The sequence below is a fragment of the Perognathus longimembris genome, chromosome 15 (assembly GCF_023159225.1).
Source record: "Perognathus longimembris pacificus isolate PPM17 chromosome 15, ASM2315922v1, whole genome shotgun sequence".
Lineage (NCBI taxonomy): Eukaryota > Metazoa > Chordata > Mammalia > Rodentia > Heteromyidae > Perognathus > Perognathus longimembris.
Genome location: NC_063175.1, coordinates 46,966,184 through 46,987,819, shown reverse-complemented (window position 1 = coordinate 46,987,819; position 21,636 = coordinate 46,966,184). Strand labels below are relative to the sequence as shown.

The 21,636-nt window shown below is 42.4% G+C and overlaps 1 protein-coding gene across 1 annotated transcript in view; it reads left to right on the top strand.

Moving 5' to 3' along the window:
• Positions 1–21,636, top strand: part of Atp8b1 (ATPase phospholipid transporting 8B1) — a 105,651-nt gene that overhangs the window by 61,151 nt on the left and 22,864 nt on the right. Inside the window, exons 5-17 of the mRNA XM_048363546.1 lie at positions 593–691; positions 804–865; positions 1,462–1,534; positions 1,641–1,711; positions 3,536–3,618; positions 3,743–3,901; positions 4,103–4,191; positions 7,359–7,549; positions 11,614–11,822; positions 13,955–13,998; positions 15,158–15,314; positions 18,458–18,646; positions 21,513–21,625. Coding sequence (XP_048219503.1) covers positions 593–691; positions 804–865; positions 1,462–1,534; positions 1,641–1,711; positions 3,536–3,618; positions 3,743–3,901; positions 4,103–4,191; positions 7,359–7,549; positions 11,614–11,822; positions 13,955–13,998; positions 15,158–15,314; positions 18,458–18,646; positions 21,513–21,625 — 1,539 coding nt within the window. The remainder of the gene's footprint in view (positions 1–592; positions 692–803; positions 866–1,461; positions 1,535–1,640; positions 1,712–3,535; positions 3,619–3,742; positions 3,902–4,102; positions 4,192–7,358; positions 7,550–11,613; positions 11,823–13,954; positions 13,999–15,157; positions 15,315–18,457; positions 18,647–21,512; positions 21,626–21,636) is intronic.

The following is a 21,636-nucleotide window of genomic DNA, read 5'->3' as shown; positions in this document are numbered from 1 at the left end:
ATTGAGCCAGGGGCACCAGGTTGGAAGTCTGTCTTGATGGAGAGAAAGCATCCTCAAGTCCAGCTCCTTCGTTGGTTTGACCAAGAGCAATGACCATGACCTTCTTCAAGTGCCCCCACAGATGGCAGTTCATAGAAGGAGCTAGTACCTGCTGCCATCTTTGCCTGCAACATGGGACGCCCCCCCCCCCCCCCGCAAAACCAGGAAACACTGGCTGAGCAAACTACTGTGTGTAGCCTATCTACCATTCATTAAAGTTAAGGACCACTTCTTCCTACACCCCCTTCAGTTAAATATGATTTCCACAAAATGTTCATAACAGTTCTCTTTTAGGTAACAGGTGATAACAGGTGACAAAACTTCCTTGGTGTCCAGTCAGTGACAGTAAGGTGACTAAGTCCTGACTGTGTTCTAAGAGGTATAGAGCGGAATCAGGGAGAGGCTGGCTAGATGCTTCTATGTCATTTCCTACATGTTCTGCAGGTTATACAGTGGAAGAAATTAATATTGGAAAGCTTAGCATGAGCAATCAAACCTATAATTTAGATACACCTACACGGGCACATTTGCAAGACCTTGTCTTTTATTTCAGGCAATTCCTCAAATCTCCACCCTGGCATGGTACACCACCCTCGTGCCCCTACTACTAGTGCTGGGCATCACTGCCATCAAAGACCTGGTGGACGATGTGGTAAGAATGCCTCATACAATTGTCTATTGCTGCTCTGAGCTTATTGTAGTCTGGTACTAATGCACTATGTATTGAGTTGGTTAAAATGAGTTTTCTCATTTTCCTTTGAAAGGCTCGTCACAAAATGGACAAGGAAATCAACAATAGGATGTGTGAAGTCATTAAGGATGGCAGGTACTTTGTGTCCTTCAATGTGTAATTGAGTACAAGGGTATCATGCATAGATGGGCTTAGAGAACATCGTGAGTGGTTATCTAGTAGGTGGTAGAAGTCTGTGAGTGTAATTCCTAAACACTTCTTCACTGACAGAGACACTGAATCACCTTCGTGATCTCCATGCTATATACAAACTGGATGACGTGTCATTGCAACTGGACTTAGTGTTATCAGCACATCTAGACTTGGTGCTATCAGCACTTCTGGGAGTTTCCTTCAAGTCTTTGCTGGATTTTGACACATTACTCAATTCTTCAACAGAAGGGATTCCTCTTTCTATATACTGGCCCCCATGAACATTTCCTGACACTAAAGTCTTCCTATCACCATTGCTTCTTCTGAGGATGTTCTGATCCTCATGGCCACTGAATGCGAGTCCAGCATTAAAGGGACAACGTCTAGCAAACTTCTCCCCAAGATTTATTCATTTTCCAGAATCTCTGAACTCAATCCCCAGATATTGATAATAAGAACTACTCATTATCGTTAATTGATGATAATTCCCTTGCTTGAAACTTCAAAAAAATTAAACTATCATTATTTTTAATCCTTAGGTTCAAACTTACCAAATGGAAAGACATTCAAGTTGGTGATGTCATCCGTCTAAAAAAAAATGATTTTATCCCAGTAAGTGAATGAGTCCTGCTTCTCTCATTCCTGTTTCCTATGACCCTAAGCCTCTTTCCATCCACCCTGGGGTCTCTGTGTCACCTATTTCTTTTGCTTTGAACAGGCTGACACCTTGCTGCTATCCAGCTCTGAACCTAACAGCCTGTGCTATGTGGAGACAGCTGAACTAGATGGGTGAGTGTATTGAAGATGGCCTTTTCCAAAGCTGGCCATGGAGACATCTTCATTGCCTCAGGATCTGCACATGTAGCAAACCCTGCAGGAAACCCTGAGGTCTGGCCTGGCCTCTGCCACTTGCTAGAGGTCCACCAGCATCCCACCTGGAGTGGCCTCTTTGCCTCCTCATCTGTAGAAAGTGGAGCTCTCATAGTCTGCCTATCTCCACCGCTCAGCAACAGTACATGCCCGCGCTGGTGGCTCACTCCTGTAATCCTAGCTACTCAGGGAGTGGAGACCTGATGGTTGAAATCAGAAGCCATCCCCAGCAGACAGAGCCATGTGACTCTTATCTTCAGCTGGCCAGGGGAAAAAGAACCAAAACGGCAGTATGGTTCAAGTGGTATAGCACCAGCTGTGAATCAAAAAGCTACGTGAGAACTTGAAGCCCTAAGTTCAAGTCCTAAGACTGGCACACACACAAATAGAATGTTGCTAAACAGTGAGCAGGCCAACAGGCATGACTGTCCATATTACTATTTCAGAAAAAAGAGTAGGGGGCTGGGGATATGGCCTAGAGGCAAGAGAGCTTGCTTCGTATACATGAGGCCCTGGGTTCGATTCCCCAGCACCACATATATGGAAAACGGCCAGAAGGGGTGCTGTGGCTCAGGTGGCAGAGTGCTAGCCTTGAGCGGGAAGAAGCCAGGGACAGTGCTCAGGCCCAGGATTGGCCAAAAAAAAAAAAAAAAAAAAAAAAAAAAAAAACCAGTGGTGAGATAGTAGAAACTACATTTTTTCCCCTTTTTAAACAGTGATTTGGAACACAGGCTATTTTAATGAGGGTAAAGACTGTGGCACTTTTCTCCTGGCTGTCACAATAGCAATTCCCAGGTCTGCAATTTTACTCTAGGGAAAACAAACAAACAACAAAAAAAAAAACTTCATCCAGACTAAAAATTCCATGGTAAAGGAGCCAGCCAGACATAATTTTAACTGCTCAGGAGGCAGAGATGAGAGGATTACAGTTCAAGGAAGATCCAGGTAAAAGAGTTAACAAGGTTCGAGCTCCAAAATTCAACAACACAGAGAAGCTGGAGAAAGATAAAGGATTGGAGAGGGTTATTCAGTGCAAAACACAGTAGATGCATATCTGAACTACCATGGTAAAAACACTTCATACAGTTAATGCACACTTAAAGAAAAGCTAGGCACAGTAGTGCATGCCTGTATTCCCAGTTACTTGGGAGGGAGGACTGGGACAATTATGGTCTGAGGATTTGCCCAGGAAAAAAATGAGAGACTCTATTTGAGAAATAACTAAAACAAAAGGGGACTAGGAGGCATGGCTGAGTGGAGGCAAGAGCAAGGCCCTGAATTCAAACCCAAGTTACACCAAAAAATTCAAAAAGTGACATGTGGACAGGGTTTAGAAATAGGTAGTGCTGGTGCCTGTGACTCCTACCTGGAATCCTCGCTGCTTGGAGATTGAGATTAGGAGCATCAAGCTTCCAGACCAAATGCTACAATGGGAAGCCTAAAACAGGCAGATTGTAGTCCAGACACATGTTAGGGCAGAAAGCCAGACCCTATCTCCAAAGACAACAATAATAACCAACACACACACACACACACACACACACACACACACACAGACTGCCTAGCAAGTGTGAGACCGAGTGAAAATCTTAGTGTTGAAAATATATTAATAGTAGCCCTAGAAGAAACGAACATTAGCTTTCACTTTCAGCTTTTCCTCATGTTACTTTTCTTCAGTTTTCTTCATGTTCTTGTAGTTCTAACGTGTGCATTTAATTCTCCTCCCTCCACACCTCCCTTTAGAGAAACCAATTTGAAGTTCAAAATGGCACTGGATATCACAGATCAATATCTCCAAACAGAAGATAACTTGGCGGCATTTGATGGTTGGTCTGAAATATGTCTGTCTTTTTACGTTGTACTTACTTGATTACTTTAGTTGTTGGCTAAAACCAGAATGAAAAAATCTTCTGGATGTGATTGATTCTTAAATCCTATGTTTCCTAAAAGGCTTTATTGAATGTGAAGAACCCAACAACCGGCTGGATAAGTTTACGGGAACATTATTTTGGAGAAAGAGAAGTTTTCCTTTGGATGCTGATAAAATTCTGTTGCGAGGCTGTGTGATTAGGAACACTGATATTTGCCATGGCTTGGTCATTTTTGCAGGTATTTTTGAGATTTTCTTGGGAAATTTATCTGCTATGAGCACTTATTTATTTAGAGAAAAAATTGGGTTTTTTTGTGTGTGTGCAAATAAAGTTTTATTGGTACATCGCCATACCCATCAATTATGTTTGGCCTATAGCCAGTGCTGTGCTATCATGGAAGAACTAAGCAGTGGAATCACCTTGGATTTTCTGTTTTTAGGTGCTGACACTAAGATAATGAAGAACAGTGGGAAAACCAGATTTAAAAGAACCAAAATAGATTACTTGATGAACTACATGGTGTACACGGTATTTATGTTCCATTTCAGTAGAGGAGGGGTTAGACTGCTGTCATCTGCTCTATTTTCTTATGGTTTCCTAGTACAATGAAATCTGGAGGCTGGGAATGTGGCTCAGTGGCCTAGTGCTTGCCTAGCATGCATGAGGCCCTGGGTTCAATTCCTCAGTACCACATAAACAGAAAAAGCCAGAAGTGGCTCTGTGGCTTAAGTGGTAGAGTGCTAACCTTGAGCACAGAGAGGCTCAGGGATAGTGCCCAGACCCTGAGTTCAAACCCCAGGACTGGCAAAAAAAAAAAAAAAAAAAAGCAAACATAAGAAATCTGAAGGGGGAGAGGGAATTGGGGAGGAGGGAAAGTGGGAGAAAAATGAGGGAGGAGATAACAAGTTTGATAAAAAATGTACTCACTACCTTACATATGAAACTGTAACCCCTTTGTTTGTACATCACTTTGACAATAAAAAGAAAAAAAAGAAATCTGACCTCTTCAGATGAGGAGAACAATATACAATATTTGGGTGATCCAGGCCCCAGAGCTCAGAAATGCAGGACAGCCCCCTGTGAGAGGAAACTTTCACTAGTGGACTATCCCTAGGACTTTTGTGTCTGAAGCAGGACTGGTTAAAAATCAGAGAAAGCCAGGCACCAAGGGCTCACACCTGTAATCCTAGCTGCCCAGGGGCTGAAGTCTGAGCATTACAGTTTGAAGACAGCCTGGCAGAAAAGCCTATGAAACTCCGATCTCCAATTAACCAGTGAAAAGCCAAGGAGGAAGCATGGGTCAAGTGGTAGAGTACCAGTCTTGAGCAAAAAAGCTAAGGGATAGTGCCAGAGTTTAAACTCCAGCAACGGCAAAATAAAATCATGGCATATTATTTAAGTTAGCAGGTCTAGGATCCCAAATGACATATAAGGTAGATTACTTTCCTACCAAATATTTCTCATAAATGTGAACTTCAACCATTTCTCCTTTCTTTCCTCCTGTTTCTTCTTTGGGGTGCAACATATAATATAATGTCGTATATTCTAAATACAAGGCAAGGCTACAAAGAAGGCATATGGAAGGGTCTCATGACCATGTCCAAGTTCAATTCTGCACAACAAGATCGCACAGGATTTGGCACATAGCCTTGCTCACAGCAATGACTTATTACAGCAAAGCAAGATCAGACAAAATACCAGTCATGGGGCAAAGTCCAGAAGAAATGAGATAGAAGTTTTCAAGAATCCTGTCCCAGGGGTGTCACCCACAAGTTAAACCCCCCACCCCACTCTCTAGCAATGACCTGCAATGCTATGTATACCATGTCACTCATTAGAGTCTCTTACTTAGGTGGGTTATGTGGGCACCACCTGCCTGGCAGGCACCAACATTCTAAGACTTCCTAAAAGAATGCAGGTGGTTAGCATACAGGATGCTGTTTACACATTTAAGTTCAGTGAGCCATTCGTATCAGATAAGAAATAAAGAACCAGGAAGCTCTCCCCAAACTCAAGTATCCAAATGCCAGCCAAGGCCAACCCTACAAGGAAACCTTCTGAGGAGAGCAGCCTCAGGGCTTTTGTGTAAGGTCTTTTCTGCATACACGTTGCCCTCAAGTATTAAACTGTTCTCCAACTTCTTTATCAGAGTTATGTTTCAAATATTTAGTTCAGTTTGATTATGTAAATTTGTAGACTTAGAACTCTTTAATTGCATATAGTTATCAAATAGCATCTAAAAGTAATGTAATCATTTAAGAAATAGCTCTATTTCTCCCCCTGCTCTCACATTGCATGAAAATTTTCCTAGAATTTGGCACCTTCAACTTTAGTGGCGTGGTCATCCTCATGGTCAAGGTCAAGGTCATGGTCTTGTGTGGAACATTTATAAAGAGCTCATCTTCTGCTCTGTGCCAAGTTGCTTTTAGATACAGCACTCTCAGAACTGGTGTTCTGAGATGTAATAGGTTCCTGAAATTTCATTCCTACACCAAGCACTCAACAACAGTAGGACAATTGGCTTTTGCATGTGCCCCATAAGTATACCTTCACCTATTTCACAACATAGTTCTTTGGTCTTGCTTCCAGAGTGATCTTGTTTACTGTGCCATGCCATCTTTATGACATTGTTCCTTTAGGAATAATTATGCGAATATGGATACCATTTCTGTGCCTTAAAAAAGAAATCCACGGGGGCTGGGGATATAGCCTAGTGGCAAGAGTGCCTGCCTCAGATACACGAGGCCCTAGGTTCGATTCCCCAGCACCACATATACAGAAAACGGCCAGAAGCGGCGCTGTGGCTCAAGTGGCAGAGTGCTAGCCTTGAGCGGGAAGAAGCCAGGGACAGTGCTCAGGCCCTGAGTCCAAAGCCCAGGACTGGCCAAAAAAAAAAAAAAAAAAAAAGAAATCCACGCTTGTAATCCCAGCCCCCTTGGAGCCTAAAGTAGAAAAATAGAGAGCTTGAAGCCAGCATGGGCTATATAACAAGACTCTGTCTCCAAAATCAAAACAAACAAGTGAAATATTTCTATATGCTGTTTTCTGTAACCATCCCAATTCAGCATCCATCATCTGAAGCTGTTTCAGGAAGAATAGAGTGTCTTCCAGTATTGTTCAAGGCAAAAGCAATTGAGAGGGAATATACATCACATTCTCTTTTGAAAGATAATTTTGGGAATAAAACCTTGCTTTATACATGTAATATAGAATAAATAAACCAATCAATCATAACAAATGGGTTATTAAAGCATTCTTATAGTCCTGTTTTGCTTTGTTTGTTAATTTTTTTTGTGCCAGTACTGAGGCTTAAAATTAGGGCCTTATGTTTTTGCCTAGTTTTTTCACTTAAGGCTGGAACTCTACCACTTGATCCATTCCTTCACTTCTAGATTTTTTGCTGGTTAATTGGAAATAAGAGTCTCAGGGAAGGGATTTTTCTGCCTAGGCTAACTTCAAATCAGGATTTTCATATCTCAACCTCCTAAGTAGCTAAGATTATAGGCATGAGTCACTTATCCCTGGCTGCTTTGTTGCATACATACATATATATATATACATACATATGTAATTTTTATACTCTACTAAATCACAAACATGAAAGTACTGTGTAAAGTTAATGAGCATCTGTGAAATGCATGGGGTTGGAAAGTCACCTGTGGGATCAATCCATTTCAATGTTTCCTGTCTTGTAGATTTTTGTTGTCCTCATCCTGCTGTCCGCTGGCCTTGCCATTGGCCATGCTTACTGGGAAGCACAGGTTGGCAATTATTCTTGGTACCTCTACGATGGGGAAAATGCCACACCCTCCTACCAGGGATTCCTGAATTTCTGGGGCTACATCATTGTGCTGAACACCATGGTACCCATCTCGCTCTATGTCAGGTATGACTGTCCTCCTCTCGGCATCTTGTCTTAAGACGAGACTGTAGTCTCTTTCCTCAATCTCATGTGACTGTTCATTGTTCCAAAGGTCAAAAGGAAACAAGAAAATAACCTGTGTTTCAGAACTGAGGGTAAGATAGGGAAAATAAATGAATGGCTGAGTATCTCTCTGTGCCTGGCACCACCTAGCTTATCTTCTTTGAAGATAAAGTCACTGATATATCAAGGTCAAAGGCAATAGTTATTCACTTGGCATGACTCCTGATTCTTCTCATTGGGTTCCAAAGCCCAAGCTACCAAAAAAACGGCTAGGAGAAAGGGAAAATTTAGCTTGTCATGAAAAAATTTATCTCTTTTTTAGGATCCTCCCTCCCATTCCTTATCAAAGCCTTCCTTATTATTGTCTGTCACCCCCCTGTCACACCCAAGCTTGCAATCAAATTACCCACCTTCCTGCCACTACTGTTTGGTGGGAAAGAAGGTCCCTGCCTTCCTCCAACCTCTCAAAAGGTTGTTTCTCTTCTCAGAAGCAATTTCAGTCACAACAAAGTTGACAGAGGCTGGGCACTAGTTTCTCCCCCCTGTAATCCTAGCTACTTAGGAGGCTGAGATCTGAGGATCATGGTTTGAAGCCAAGCTGGACAGAAAGTCTGTGAGACTCTTATCTGCATTCAACTACCAAAGAAACCAGGTGGGGCTGTGGCTCAAGTGGTAGAGTGCTTACCTTGAAGAAAAGCTAAGAGACAGTTCCAGGCCCTGAGTTCCAGCCCCAGGACTGGCACCAAAAAGAAAAAGAAAAGTCAAGATCATAGCTCTAGCAAGTATCCAAAGCCCTGTTTGCTGATGTTCCTTCAGTTTCTCCTTTTTCTTTCTTTCATATCAAAGTTCACTTCTACTGCCCAATTGGATTTGAGAGCTTTTGGGGGTGGGGCAAAGGAAGGGGGGGAACTGTCCCTTGGAACACACCCAGCAGCCAGACAGAGTCAGTTCTTGGTTTCAACAAATAATAGCCCGGGGGTACCTGGGATCTCACACGCACACCTGTAATTAGCAGCATTGAGTTTTTATGTTAATTTTATTACATGGGCATTTGTTGGGTTTTTAATTTTATTACATGTAATTACTGTTGCTTTCTTCCTGGGAAGGAAGGCCCTGGGGCTGCCATTTGTCCCTCAGCCCCTTGAAAAGAAACTAAGTGATAAGACCGTGTAAGAGCACACATATGTACTACACAGGTTTTGTACAACACTTTCCAACAGAGTATCCTTTATGTCCTTTGAGGAATTGAAAAGTGATGTCACAGGACTGACGCAATTCCTTTATTTCCCTGAGAAATAAAGATCTTTCAAAAGCAGATGTCATATCATGTTATTCCAGACTGAATCTCTTCATTTTCCTTCCTTTCCAAAGTAGCTTTCTGTCTCATCCAGAATAAAATCATCGTGGCCACAGACTCGCCATGGAGGCTCAGGAGAATAGAGGGCTCAGTGCTCTATTTGTGACCCTTCCCCCTTCTCCTCAGCCCACCTCCCTGGGCGCCTGCCACCCCAGGTCCCTTTATGTTCCTCCTACCACCAGACCTTTATACCTTTGCCTATAGCAGTCTTCTCTAGAGAGTTACATGCTGCTCTTGTATTTCCTTCAGACCTTAGTGGAGGCATCACCTTATTATACTGGGCTCTCCTGGGCTCACCCTATTTAGCCCATCCCACCTCTTCCCCACTGGCCTCCAGGTCTGCTTCTTCTGCTTTGATTTTCTGCAGAGAACACTCTGAAACTAGTAAAGCACAGGTTTCCCAGGTGTTTTATTTGCCTACCATTGCCAGAACAGTAACCTACTTATGAGCAAGAATTCCACCCTGTACCTAGATTGGTGCTTGGTACTCAATAGGACCAATGGATAGAAGAGAGAGTGTTAAGCACCCTTCTTTGAAACTTGTAAAGATGTCTTACCAATTGCTGGATATGTAAATAGCTTCTCTATACCTGAGAGATAATAGCTGGGTGTGTTAGCACATGCCTGCTATCTTAGCACTTGGAGACTGAGGCAGGAGGATTATAAATATGAGGACAGTTTGGGCTATATGAAAAGATCCTGTTGGGGGCTGGGAATGTGGCTTAGCAGTGGAGTGTTTGCCTAGCATTGCAGGAAGCTCTGGGTTCGATTCCTCAGCACCTCATAAATAGAAAAGGCTGGAAGTGGTGCTCTAGTTCAAGAGGTAGAGTGCCAGCCTTGAGCAAAAAGAATCCAGGGACAGTGCTCAGGCCCTGAGTTCAAGCCCCAGGACTAGCAAAAAAAAAACCACCAAAACATCCTGTCTCAACCTTACTACCGCCCCCCACCCCAAGCCTATGTAATTCCTTGGTTTTAAAACTGAAATGATCCTTTTAGATTATCTTCTTTTGAACATCTATACCTTGTAAGAAAATAGAAAGTAAGTATACTTTTCCACACAATTTAGGAGTTCTGTGCACTAAAGACTTTATCCTGTTCGAGAACACACAGAGTTCTATCACCCACTGGCCATCACCCTCATGGCCCTATAGCTAGTGGCAAAGGTAAGCTAGGCCATCTCAGTTGTCTCTTGATGTGACAAGGAAGGAAGAGAGGGTAAGGATGTTGCATCTGGGGTGCTGTCTGCAGTGTTGTCATGTCACTGTTCCCCAAACTGTTCCAAACAGGGTTCCCTGGCCAGGGACTGACATGCTCAGAAGGACAGGGGAAGTCACACTCAGAAGGTGTTGGGACGGAGCACAAGTGATCTGAAGTCAGCTTGACCTTGAAGCTGGGGAGTGGCACGATGGGTCTAGAGAACCCAGAGGCTGTGCAAGTGGCTGGCAGCCTGGCTTATGTCCTTGAAGATGTCTTAGTGTATTCAGGCTACTAGAACAAAACATCTTAGGTTGAGTAACATATAAACCACAAAAATTACTGTTATACTTCTGAAGGAAGTCCAGGATCCAGGGGTAGCCTATTTGGTGTCAGATGAAGACTCTCTAGCTTCATTGATGGCACCTTTTCTGCTGTGTCTTCACATGGCAGAAGGGGTAAACAAGATCCCCTGGGACCCTTTTATAGACATCAGTCCCATTCATGAAAGCTTGCTCTAGGAATGAACCACTACCTCAGAGCTCTTGAATTGGAGAGTATATTTCAACATATGGACTTCGGAGGAACACTATGGTTCAGACCAAAGTAGTAGATAAGTAGGTTAGTTATTTGAAATATACAGCTTCAAAAAGGAAAGATACGCTCTGGCTCATAGTCTCAGACAGTTTGGTATGTGGTCACTTGGCTCTGTGTTTGGTGAAACAGAACAACATTGCAGTAGAGTATGTAGGGGAGGAAGAGACTGCTGTCTCATGGCAGACAGGAAGTAGAGAGAGGTTATCTAGGAAGGAGAGAGGGAGGATATAGGAAGAAGCCAGGGCAAGATATACTGCTCAAAGGCAGGCTCCTGTGACCTATGGCTCCCAACTAGGCCTATTTCCTACCTTTCACGAGCAATATCCTACTTATAAATCTATCAAGAAATTAGTCCATTGATTAGATCAGAACCCTCAGGATCTAATCTCTCAAAAATGCCATCACAGGCTGATGGCTACCCCTGTAATCCTAACTACTCAGGAGGCTGATATTTGAGATCCCAGTTCAAAGCCAGCCTGAGAAGAAAACTCCATGAGATACTTATCTCTAAACAACCACTAGAAAACTGTAAGTGGAGCTCAAAGCAGTAGAGTGCTAGCCTTGAGCAGAAGAGCTCAGGGTCAGCACCCAGGTCCTGAGTTCAAGCCCCAGGACCGATTTAAAAAAAAATGTCATCATAGATAAACCCAGAGGTGTGCTTTAACAATAATCACTTAATCTCTTCATTCATCAAACTGACTGTCAAGGTGAACAATCACAATAAGCAAATCATGGAAGGGGTGTGACTCCAGAGGTATAACATCTGCTTAACATGTGCAAGGTCTTGAGATCAAACCCCAATACTTCTTAAAAGAAAAGGATAAAAAGCCCTACTTGCCACTCATATTCCATGGAAAGTAATCTTCTCTCTTCCCAGCGTGGAGGTGATTCGTCTGGGACAGAGTCACTTCATTAACTGGGACTTGCAGATGTACTACTCTGAGAAGGACACACCTGCCAAGGCTAGGACCACCACACTGAATGAGCAGCTCGGGCAGATTCATTACATCTTCTCTGATAAGACGGGGACACTCACACAAAACATCATGACCTTCAAAAAGTGCTGTATCAATGGACAGATCTATGGTGAGTAGCAAAGTATTGAGAGGAAAAGAGAAAAGTCAGAGGTCAAGTTCAGAACTATACCCTTGATGACGAGATTCCAATGTAGTTTGGATCTGACATAGCAGGAATTGTTGGCTGTTGAATCATCATGGAAACTCACTTGTTGGGTAGTGGCTGGAAAACAGCCTGCCTTCCTGGAGTTTCTGGTGCCTTTGCTTTGTGCAGTCATGTAGCTATGGGCATCTCTAGCCCAGTGCCAAAGAGCATCCTGGGCACTGTTAAGAAAACATGTATGGCAGAAGTCATCAGTCAGAAACAAGTCTTTGCAAAACTAAAAGCAATTTCCATTGAAATTCCAGGGGTTCACGTCTATAATCCTATCTACTCAGGATGCTGAGATCTGAGAATCAAGTTTAGAAGCCAGCCTGGGCAGAGGATTCTAAAAGACTGTTGTGTTACATTAACCAGTAAAATGTCAAAAGTGGAAGTGTGGCTTAAGTGGTAGAGTGCCAGCCTTGAGCAAAAAAGCTAAGGGATATGCCCCGGCTCTGAGTTCAAGCCCTAAGTGCTTGCACAAAATGCAATTGCCATATGTCCAGAAATTCCACTTCTAGGTATATACTATACTGAAAGGAATTGGAAACCGAGATCCAGGGAGATTTGTGCGTCCAGGTTCATGACAGCATTACTAATAATAGCCAAAAGAGGAAAGAACCAAAATGCCAATCCATGCATGAGCAGATTAGCAATTTATAGACAGAATTCTTTGGCCTTATAAAAGAAGGAAATGGTATCTGTGTTATGATATGGATGAACCCTCAGGGTATTGTACTGAGTGATGTAAGACACACACACACACACACACACACATACACACACGCTCACGCCTGTGTCATGTGATTTTATTTAGAGTAGTAAAGTAGAATGACTCCTCAAGACAAAGTAGAATAGTGGCTCCTAGGGGCTGGGAGTGAGAACAATGGCAAATTAGTGTTTAGTGGGTGTAGAGATTCAATTATGCAAGATAAAGTCTGGACATGGATAGTTATGCTAACACAAAACTGCTTGTACTTAATGCACTAACAGTTGTTAGCATGATAAATTTTATAGTGTGTGTTTTGCCACTATTTACTTATTAACCAGTTAATTAATAATGCAGTATTGGGAATTGAACTCAACGCCTTAAGCTTGCTAGGCAAATATTCTACCTCTTGAGTCACACCCAATCCTTTTGCTTCTCACTTATTTTTTCCCTTTTGTCCATGCTGCCCTTGAACCACAATCTTCCTGCCTCTACCTCCCAAGCAGCTGAGGTTATAGGCATAAACTACCACACTTGACCATTCATAATTTTTTTGAAGTTGACAAGCATTCTAATTTTTGAAATATACCTTTGATTTATAAAAAAAAAAAAATTAAGGCTGATAGTGTATTCACATAGAGTCCTTTAATGTTGTTTTCTTTTGCCAGTTCTGCAGGGGCTTGAACTCCGTGCCTCATGTTGGTGCTCAAGCTTGTTTGCTCATGGCTAGCACTCTACCACTTGAGTCATGCCTCCAGTCCAGCATCTTGCTAGTTCATTTGAGATAGAGTCTCAGGGACATTTCTGTCTGGGCTGGCTTTGAACTGTAATCTCCCAGGTCACAGCTTCCTGAGTAGCAAAGGATTACAGATGAGAGCTACTGGCCCCAGCTGCGGCCTTTAACTTTTAGAGACAATACAACTATTTTAAGAAGATAGGCACACATATTTTCTTTCCACTTGTGGAAGGCTTTCATTTGTGGGTGTGTTTCCCCATCAGTGAGGGAGAGGGGACACTGGAAGTGGTTCCCATGATGGTGGCAGTCCTTTCCGGGAAGGTTAGATAGAGGATCTCAAAGGACATTTAGATCCCAAAGGAGCATTCAAAACCTAGACCGGAGGTGGCAAACTTGTTCCGTGAAGAGCTATATCTTAGATATTTTGTTCCTTGCAGGCCCCCCCCCTTTTTTTTCTATTTTTCACTTTTTTCTGATCCTTGGAAAATGTGAAAACCATATCTAAAAATAGTCGATGACATCTAAATCGCCACCGCCACCACGGACACACACCAGGCAGGCAGAGTCTTTGAACGCCATGGATACTCAACTTGTTTTGTCCTGTTTGTTTCTCAGGAGACCATCGGGATGCTTCTCAACACAATCATAGCAAGATAGAGGTGAGTCCTGCAAATGAAGGGGTGATTGGGGATGTGTTTCCTAAAGCTGTCTGGATAAAATTGCCCCAAACTGTATGGCCTAAAGAAACAAGAATTTATTCTTACAGTTATGGAGGCCAAAGCCTGAAATCAGTGTGTGAAGTGCTGTGTTCAGTGGGGCACGGAGGCTCACGCCTGCAATCCTAGCTACTCAGGAGGCTGAGATCTGAGGATCACAATTCCCAGCCTGGGCAAGAAAGTCTTCGAAACATTTACCTCCTCCAGTGAATCACCAGAAGTAGAGCTGTGACTCAAGTGGTATAGCACTAACCTTTGTCAAAAGAGCGCATGCACAGCACTTAGCCCCTGAGTTCAAGCTCTAGGAATGGCGCGTGAGCGTGCGTGCACACACACACACAGAGTTGTGTTACTGAAAGCTCTTAGAAGGAGCTTTCTTGACATCTAACCATTTCTAGCAATTCTGGGGGGCCCCTGACTTGTAGAAGCAAAGCGACTGTTGTCAAATGGTGTTCTCCCCAGCTCTCTGTATGTGAATCTTTCTGGCCATCCATTTAAACCAAGTATGACTACAAATGAACTTGATTACATCTGCAAAGACCCTGTTTCCAAATAAGATTAAACCCATAGGGACCAGGGTCAGAGCTTCACTGGGTCTGTGAACAGGACAGGGTTCAACACCCCAAGTGGTTCTTTTAGTCTTAAGATTGGTATCAACTTCCTAACATTTTACAATGCACTAAAGTCCCCAGGTGAATTTTACATAATTAAAAAACTTGGTTTCAGCCAGGTGCCAGTGGTTCACACCTTTAATCTTATCTAACTCAGGAGGCTGAGATTTGAGGATCACAGTTTGAAGCCAGCCTAGGCAGGAAAGTCTGTGAGACTCTTATTGCCAAAAAAGTACCAAAGGAGCTGTGGCTTAAGGGGTAGGACACTAGCCTCGAACAAGAAAGGCTCAGGAACAGTGCTTAGGCCCTGAGTTCAAGCCCTAGGTCTAGCACAGCAACAAAAGGAAGCAAAACAAAAAAACAACAACAAAAAAACAACAACATTGGCTTCAAAGAAGAGTTTATTTCAGTCTTAATCTAAATTATTTTAAATTATTTAAATTATTTTAAATTATTTTAAATTATGGTTTTTCCTTTTCCATTTCTTTCAGCAAGTTGATTTTAGCTGGAATACATTTGCGGATGGGAAGCTAGCATTTCACGACCATTATCTTATTGAGCAAATCCAGTCAGGGAAAGAGCCAGAAGTCCGGCAGTTCTTCTTCTTGCTTGCTGTCTGCCACACAGTCATGGTGGACAGAACTGACGGTAAGAATTTCTCTGGCCTCTTACATACTGGAGGCCAGTTTTGTAGTTTGCAGGGTGACTCACACTTATGACTCAAATGCATATCAAGTTGTACTTATGAAAAGTCTGTCTCATATTTGTTCAAGCAATGGATTTTTATGAGCACCCACTATAAAACCTACTTGAAATAAATCACGAAACTAGTCCTTTCCTTTAATTCTCCCCTTTCTCCTTCCTTTACCATCTTCCTTTACCCTCCCTCCCTCCCTGCTTCCCTCCCTCCCTTCCTTCCTTCCCCTTCCAATTGAAATCAAGGCCTTGGTTATAATAAACCTATGTTTTACCACTGATATTCCCAGCCTAAAACAAACTTCCTGTCTCTGTAAGTTTGCAAGTGATTCATTTATAATTCTGCATGTGCTTATCATGTTGGAAATGAAATTTTTATCTTTAACACATATCATTGGCTCTTGAATTATGATAGAATCAAAATCTTTCTGCCATATTATTAGTGTTTATTGGGAATATAAAATCAAGCTTTATCTTTATCACACTTTAAACTCAACCAACCCTTTAAACTTTAACTCAAACAACCCTTCCTACATCATGATTTCAGAGGTTTGCGTTTATTTCCCACATTTAGATATATTTGGGTCTTGAAATCATATCAGCCAAAGCCTGGGCTTTCTGAAGGTGCCTTTTTCATTCCAAGGATGATCATTAATGGGAGGTTTGTTTTTTTTTTTTAATAGGAATAGGCACAGCAGTAGTTCACATTCCTTTACAGAATTCGTTTTAAAATTTGCTTATTTATTTTTCCATAGATGTGCAAAGGGTTTTCAATTCCACAAGGAAGATTATAACTTTATAGAATTCTTAAATCCAGTATGTGCCAGCTTGGTACAGCAACCTTGTCTGATATAAATAAAAACTATTCGTTTTTGTCATTTACTGACACAACAAATTATGTATGTATGCATGCATATTGTAGAAAGAATGATGAGAGATAATTTCTTTCAACATACCTCCAGTGAAGCACAGCTCTTTACGTCATTGACTTCACTCTATTTTCTAAGTTTTACTTCAGTCACTACATCATATCCAAGTCCCTCTTTTTTTTTTTTTTGCCACTCTTGGGGCTTAAACTCAGGGCCTGAGCACTGTCCCTGGCTTCTTTTTGCACAAAGCTAGCACTCGGCCACTCGAGCCACAGTACCACTTCTGGCCATTTTCTGCATATGTAGTGCTGGAGAATTGAACCTAGGGCGTCATGTATACGAGGCAAGCACTCTTACCACTAGGCCATATTCCCAGCTCCCCAAGTCCTGCTTGATAAGCCCCCTTGATATTTCATATTAAACAGAGGTCTGAGGATCACAGTTCAAATCCAGCCCAGGCAGGAAAGTCCATGAGACTCTTATCTCCCATTAGCCACCAAAAAGCCTGAAGTAGAGGTAGGGCACTAGCCCTGAACATAAAAGTTCAAGGACAGCACCCAGGCCCTGAGTTCAAGCCCCAGGACAGGTATAGATGTGCACACCTGCGCACCCCCCCCCCAAATATGCAATCTCAAGAGAATGAATATACATAAAAGATTGAACATGTGGGACTAAGTGCTGGTGGCTCATGCCTGTAATCCTAGCTAAACAGGAAGCTAGGTGCCTGGCTAAGCACCATTTTTGTTTACTTTGCTTTCATAATCCACAGCTGAGTCTGTAAAGAAAGGTAAAAGTGCAGTGCATACAGTTTCCTTCAGAGGATTATTAGTCCAAATTTCTTCCTGAAAGCCTAAGATGAAGTTTGAACAAATCTAGGAAGTCTTCCCTTTTTCTCTTAGCCTGAAAGTTAGTGATTATATTACTAGAGCACAATGGAAGGATTTTCCTTTTCCTTTAATGATAAAAGTATCCAGGTGCTGGCTCCCAATAGAATTGTCTCATGCATGGAAATCTCGCCAGTTTTTTTTTTTATTCCTTTATTGTTGGAAATAAGTTTGGTGTCAATATTATGTGAGCAATCATTGACTGAGCCAGCTAAAGTTGTAAAGGGAGATGCTTTGTTCTCACTGCAACTTGCTTAGCTCTGGGTAAACAGCTTGCCTTCTGGCATTTGTGTATGTTTGTAGAACGACTGGATTTAGCAAGTATGTTTATAACTTCTGGTACATGACTTTCTGGAGGAGCAAATAGCTTGCAGTGTTGTGTGTGATTAACACTGACTTAAGCCAGGTACAGTGGCACATAACTATAGTCACAGTTACTCTGGAGGCTGAGGCAAGAGGAGGAGTTGAATCTAGGAGTGTGAGACTAGCCTGGGCAACACAGTGGTAAAGATAAAAACAAAAGTCACTAATACAGACTTGATGAGAATGAACTGTCCTGTTATTAATGAAAACAAAAGGGAGGTTTAAGTCTACCTACAGCTTTCACCCTGGAACATCCTGCCCGTCTGGGGAGCCTTCTATAGGAAAAGCTGCCCATACACCCCTGGCCTACCTCCTGCTCATGCCAGGCTGGACAACTGAATAACCTTTTGTATAAAGATTCACCAGCTATGGAAAGACTTTCCTGTTTGGGGGCAGAATAATTAAGCAGGAAATAGAAAGTCTTGAGTAGACCAAGAATTTTTTTTTTTAATTTTTATTGAAGCTGGGTGCTGGTAGCTCATGCCTATAATCCTAGCTACTTAGGAGACTGAGATCTGAGGATTGTGGTTCAAAGCCACCCTAGGCAGAAGAGTCCATGAGATTCTTAGCTCCAATTAGCTGGTAGTTCAAAGTGGTAGAATGCCAACCTTCAGCAAGAAAGCTCAGGGACAGGACCCAAGCCCTGATTGAGTTCAAGCCCCAGGACCACCACCACCAACTAAGTCTTGAAGTATTACTGCATCTATCATTAAACAAGTCAGTGAAGGTATCCTTGTAGCTAAGATGACAGATGTGAGCCACAGCACCTGGCCTGGCCAGCTGTTTTATTTTCAGTTTCTGTTTGCTACTTACCATCCAACATAAACGTCTCAAGCTTAAGAAATTTTTGCTTTGGCCCAATCTCTGTTTTCTGGGCGTCGCGCTGGACTCTGCAGAGGAGCCTCGGCTCAGAACTTAGGGATGGCCTCGCCCCGCTTCACAGCTGTGCCGGGATTTCTCTTCTGCTTCCCTTTCACAGGCCAGATCAACTACCAGGCAGCCTCTCCCGATGAAGGAGCTTTGGTCAACGCTGCCAGGAACTTTGGCTTTGCCTTCCTCGCCAGGACCCAGAACACCATCACCATCAGTGAGCTGGGCACAGAGAGGACCTACAGTGTTCTGGCCATCTTAGACTTCAACAGTGACAGGAAGCGGATGTCCATCATTGGTAGGTCTTCAGACTCAGTCTCCGAATCTTTGCATTTGGTGTTGCTTCCCCTCCCCGTTTAATTTCATGGCATCAAGAGAAAGCAGGGAATGAACTAATGGACCAATCTTAAAGCCTAGGACCTGCTGCTTCTCTGGTGCTTAGGGGTCAGTGATACCTCATGATAACAGGCCACTAAATGGAGTTGTGTTGAAATTGTTTTCCATTAGTAACTGGAAATAATTTCAAACTTGCAGACAAAATTGTAAGCATGGTAGAAAGAACCCTTCTTAATATTTGCCACATTTTTCTTTGTCCATATCTTTCATATACAGGCTTGCATCTATTGAACCATTGGAGAATAAATTTACAAGCCCAGTGCTCCTTTTCCCTAAATACTTTAGTAGGTATTTTATTTTATCAGAATGAGAACCTTCATACACGTGAGAACCCCCAACACACATCATACATTTTAGATAATAGTTGTCACAACCAGAAAATTTAGCTAGATGCCAGTGGCTCATGCCTGTAACCCTAGCGACTCAGGAGGCTGAGAACTGAAGACCCATGTCGGAAACAAGTCCAGGTGGACAAATCTAAGAGATCCTGATCTCCAATTAACCAGCAAAAAGCCAGAACTGGAGGTGTGGCTCAAGTGGTAGAGCACCAGCCAGGAAGGGAGAAATGTGGGAGCAAAAGGTCATGAATTTAAACTCCAGTACAGGCACCAAAATAAAAGGGAAAAGGGAAAAAGAAAGGTTAGTGTGAGATAGTATTATAATCTAAACTGCAGAGTTTTTGACATTTATCAGGTGGTTTTTCTGATTGTCTTGTCCCCTCGTCCTGTCTGCCCCCCCCCTCCCATTTTCTCCTTCTTTTCCTTCTTACCTCCTTTCATCTATATGGTTTTCTAGCCTAGGGTCTAATAATTAATCAAGAGTCTGAATCAAAACAGTTTTTCAACTTTTTAAAAAATTTCTGGAGACACAAATGTTTGAATTCATGGCCTTGTGCTTCCTAGAGAGCCATTGTACCACTTGAGCCTTGCCTGCAATGCTTTTTGCTCTGATTCTGTTTCTGTCAGTACTGGGATTGTACTCAAGGCCTGGGTGCTGGCAGGTTTTTGTTTTTGTTTTTGTTTTTAATAACAAGACTAGTACTGTATACTTGAGGCACTACTCTGCTGCCAGCTTTTTGCTGGTTGATTGGAAATAATCTCATGGATTTTGTGCCCAGGCTGGCTTCAAACCTTGATCCACAGATCTCCACCTCCTGAGTAGCTAAGATTCCAGGTATGAGTCACCAGTGCCCAACTATTCTGGTTGTTTTTGAGATAGGGTCTTGCTTTTGCCTAGACTGGCCTGGATGGTGGTCATCCTACTCCCCACCATAGCTGGCATGACAAGTATACATTACCACATCCAGCTTTTTACTGATTGAGATGAACTATCACAAACCTTTCGCCCCCAACTAACCTTGAACTACAGTTGTCCTGAGCTCCACTTTCTGAATAGCTAGGATTACAGGCATGAGCACCAGTGTCCAGTCTTCAACTTAAAAAAAAGTCATATATTGGCATTTTAGAAAAGCATAGGCTTGTTATTTCATGTCCCTCCATTTGAGTTTGTCTGTTGACCACTCAGGATTAGATTCCAGTTACACATCATTATGTTCTCCTCCTGAGTGTCGCATGTGAAGGCATGTGATGTCAGTTTGTCTCCTTAAGGGTGATGTTCGCCATGATCACTTGGTTGATCCCACTTCTCCACAGAAGTGGTCCCATCCACCTTCTCCACTATGATACTGAATTTCTTTCTTTCTTTCTTTCTTTCTTTCTTTCTTTCTTTCTTTCTTTCTTTCTTTCTTTCTTTCTTTCTTCTTCCTTCCTTCCTTCCTTCCTTCCTTCCTTCCTTCCTTCCTTCCTTCCTTCCTTTTGCCAGTCCTGGGGCTTGGACTCAGGGCCTGAGCACTGTCCCTGGCTTCTTTTTGCTCAAGGCTAGCACTCTACCATTTGAGCACTCTACCACTTCTGGCCTTTTCTGTTGTATATGTGGTGCTGAGGAATTGAACCCAGGGCTTCATGCATGCTAGGCCTTTGATACTGAATTTCTAACCAAAAGAAAGGCATTGATTTAACTGTTCACTCTCATTATTCTCAGTGCTTTCTGGGGGCCTAAATCTGAGCTAAGTATCATACTATCCACGTTGTTTTAATTTCTCTACATTGAAGAACCTAAAATCTAGTTAATTGTGAGACACATACTTCAGTCACATTACTGAACAGATCAAAAGCATACAAGAAAGTGCTTACAGGAGTCAGATTCAGGTCTGAGAATTAAGGGCAATGTTATGGGAAAGATTTCTGCTGATGGGTATGGATAAGGACATTTCTATGGATGAAATTACCTAGCACAGGATCTAACACATAGTAGGGAGTCTATAAACATTGGTTAAAACAGTAAGGAAGGAAGACTGCAGTCATGGCTCAAGTTGCAGAGTGCCTCCCTAGCAAGCACAAATTCAAACCCCAGTACTCCAAAAATAAGCGAATTAATTTAAAAGGATAAGGATGTGAAAATTGAGCTGACTGAAATATTATTTTCTTGTTTATCTTTGCTACTGTAATCAGTGTAGACAACAACTAGTTTTCCATTAAGAAGTCAAATTTTCTGGGTACCTGTGACTTATATCTGTAATCTGAGATCTAGAGGATCATTGTTTGCTAGCTCCATTTTAAATTAGCTGTCAAAAAGCTGAGCTGGAGGCATGGCTCAAATGCTAGAGTGGAAGCCTAGCAATCAAATGGGAGAGACACAGAGTTCAAACCCCAGTATTGCCCAAAAGAAAAAAAAATTAAACTTCATTGTTTTCCTTTCCTTGCTGTCAGTGAGAACACCAGAAGGCAGCATCAGACTGTATTGTAAAGGTGCCGACACTGTAATTTATGAACGGTTACATCAAATGAATCCAACAAAGCAGGAGACACAGGATGCCCTGGATGTAAGTGTTGC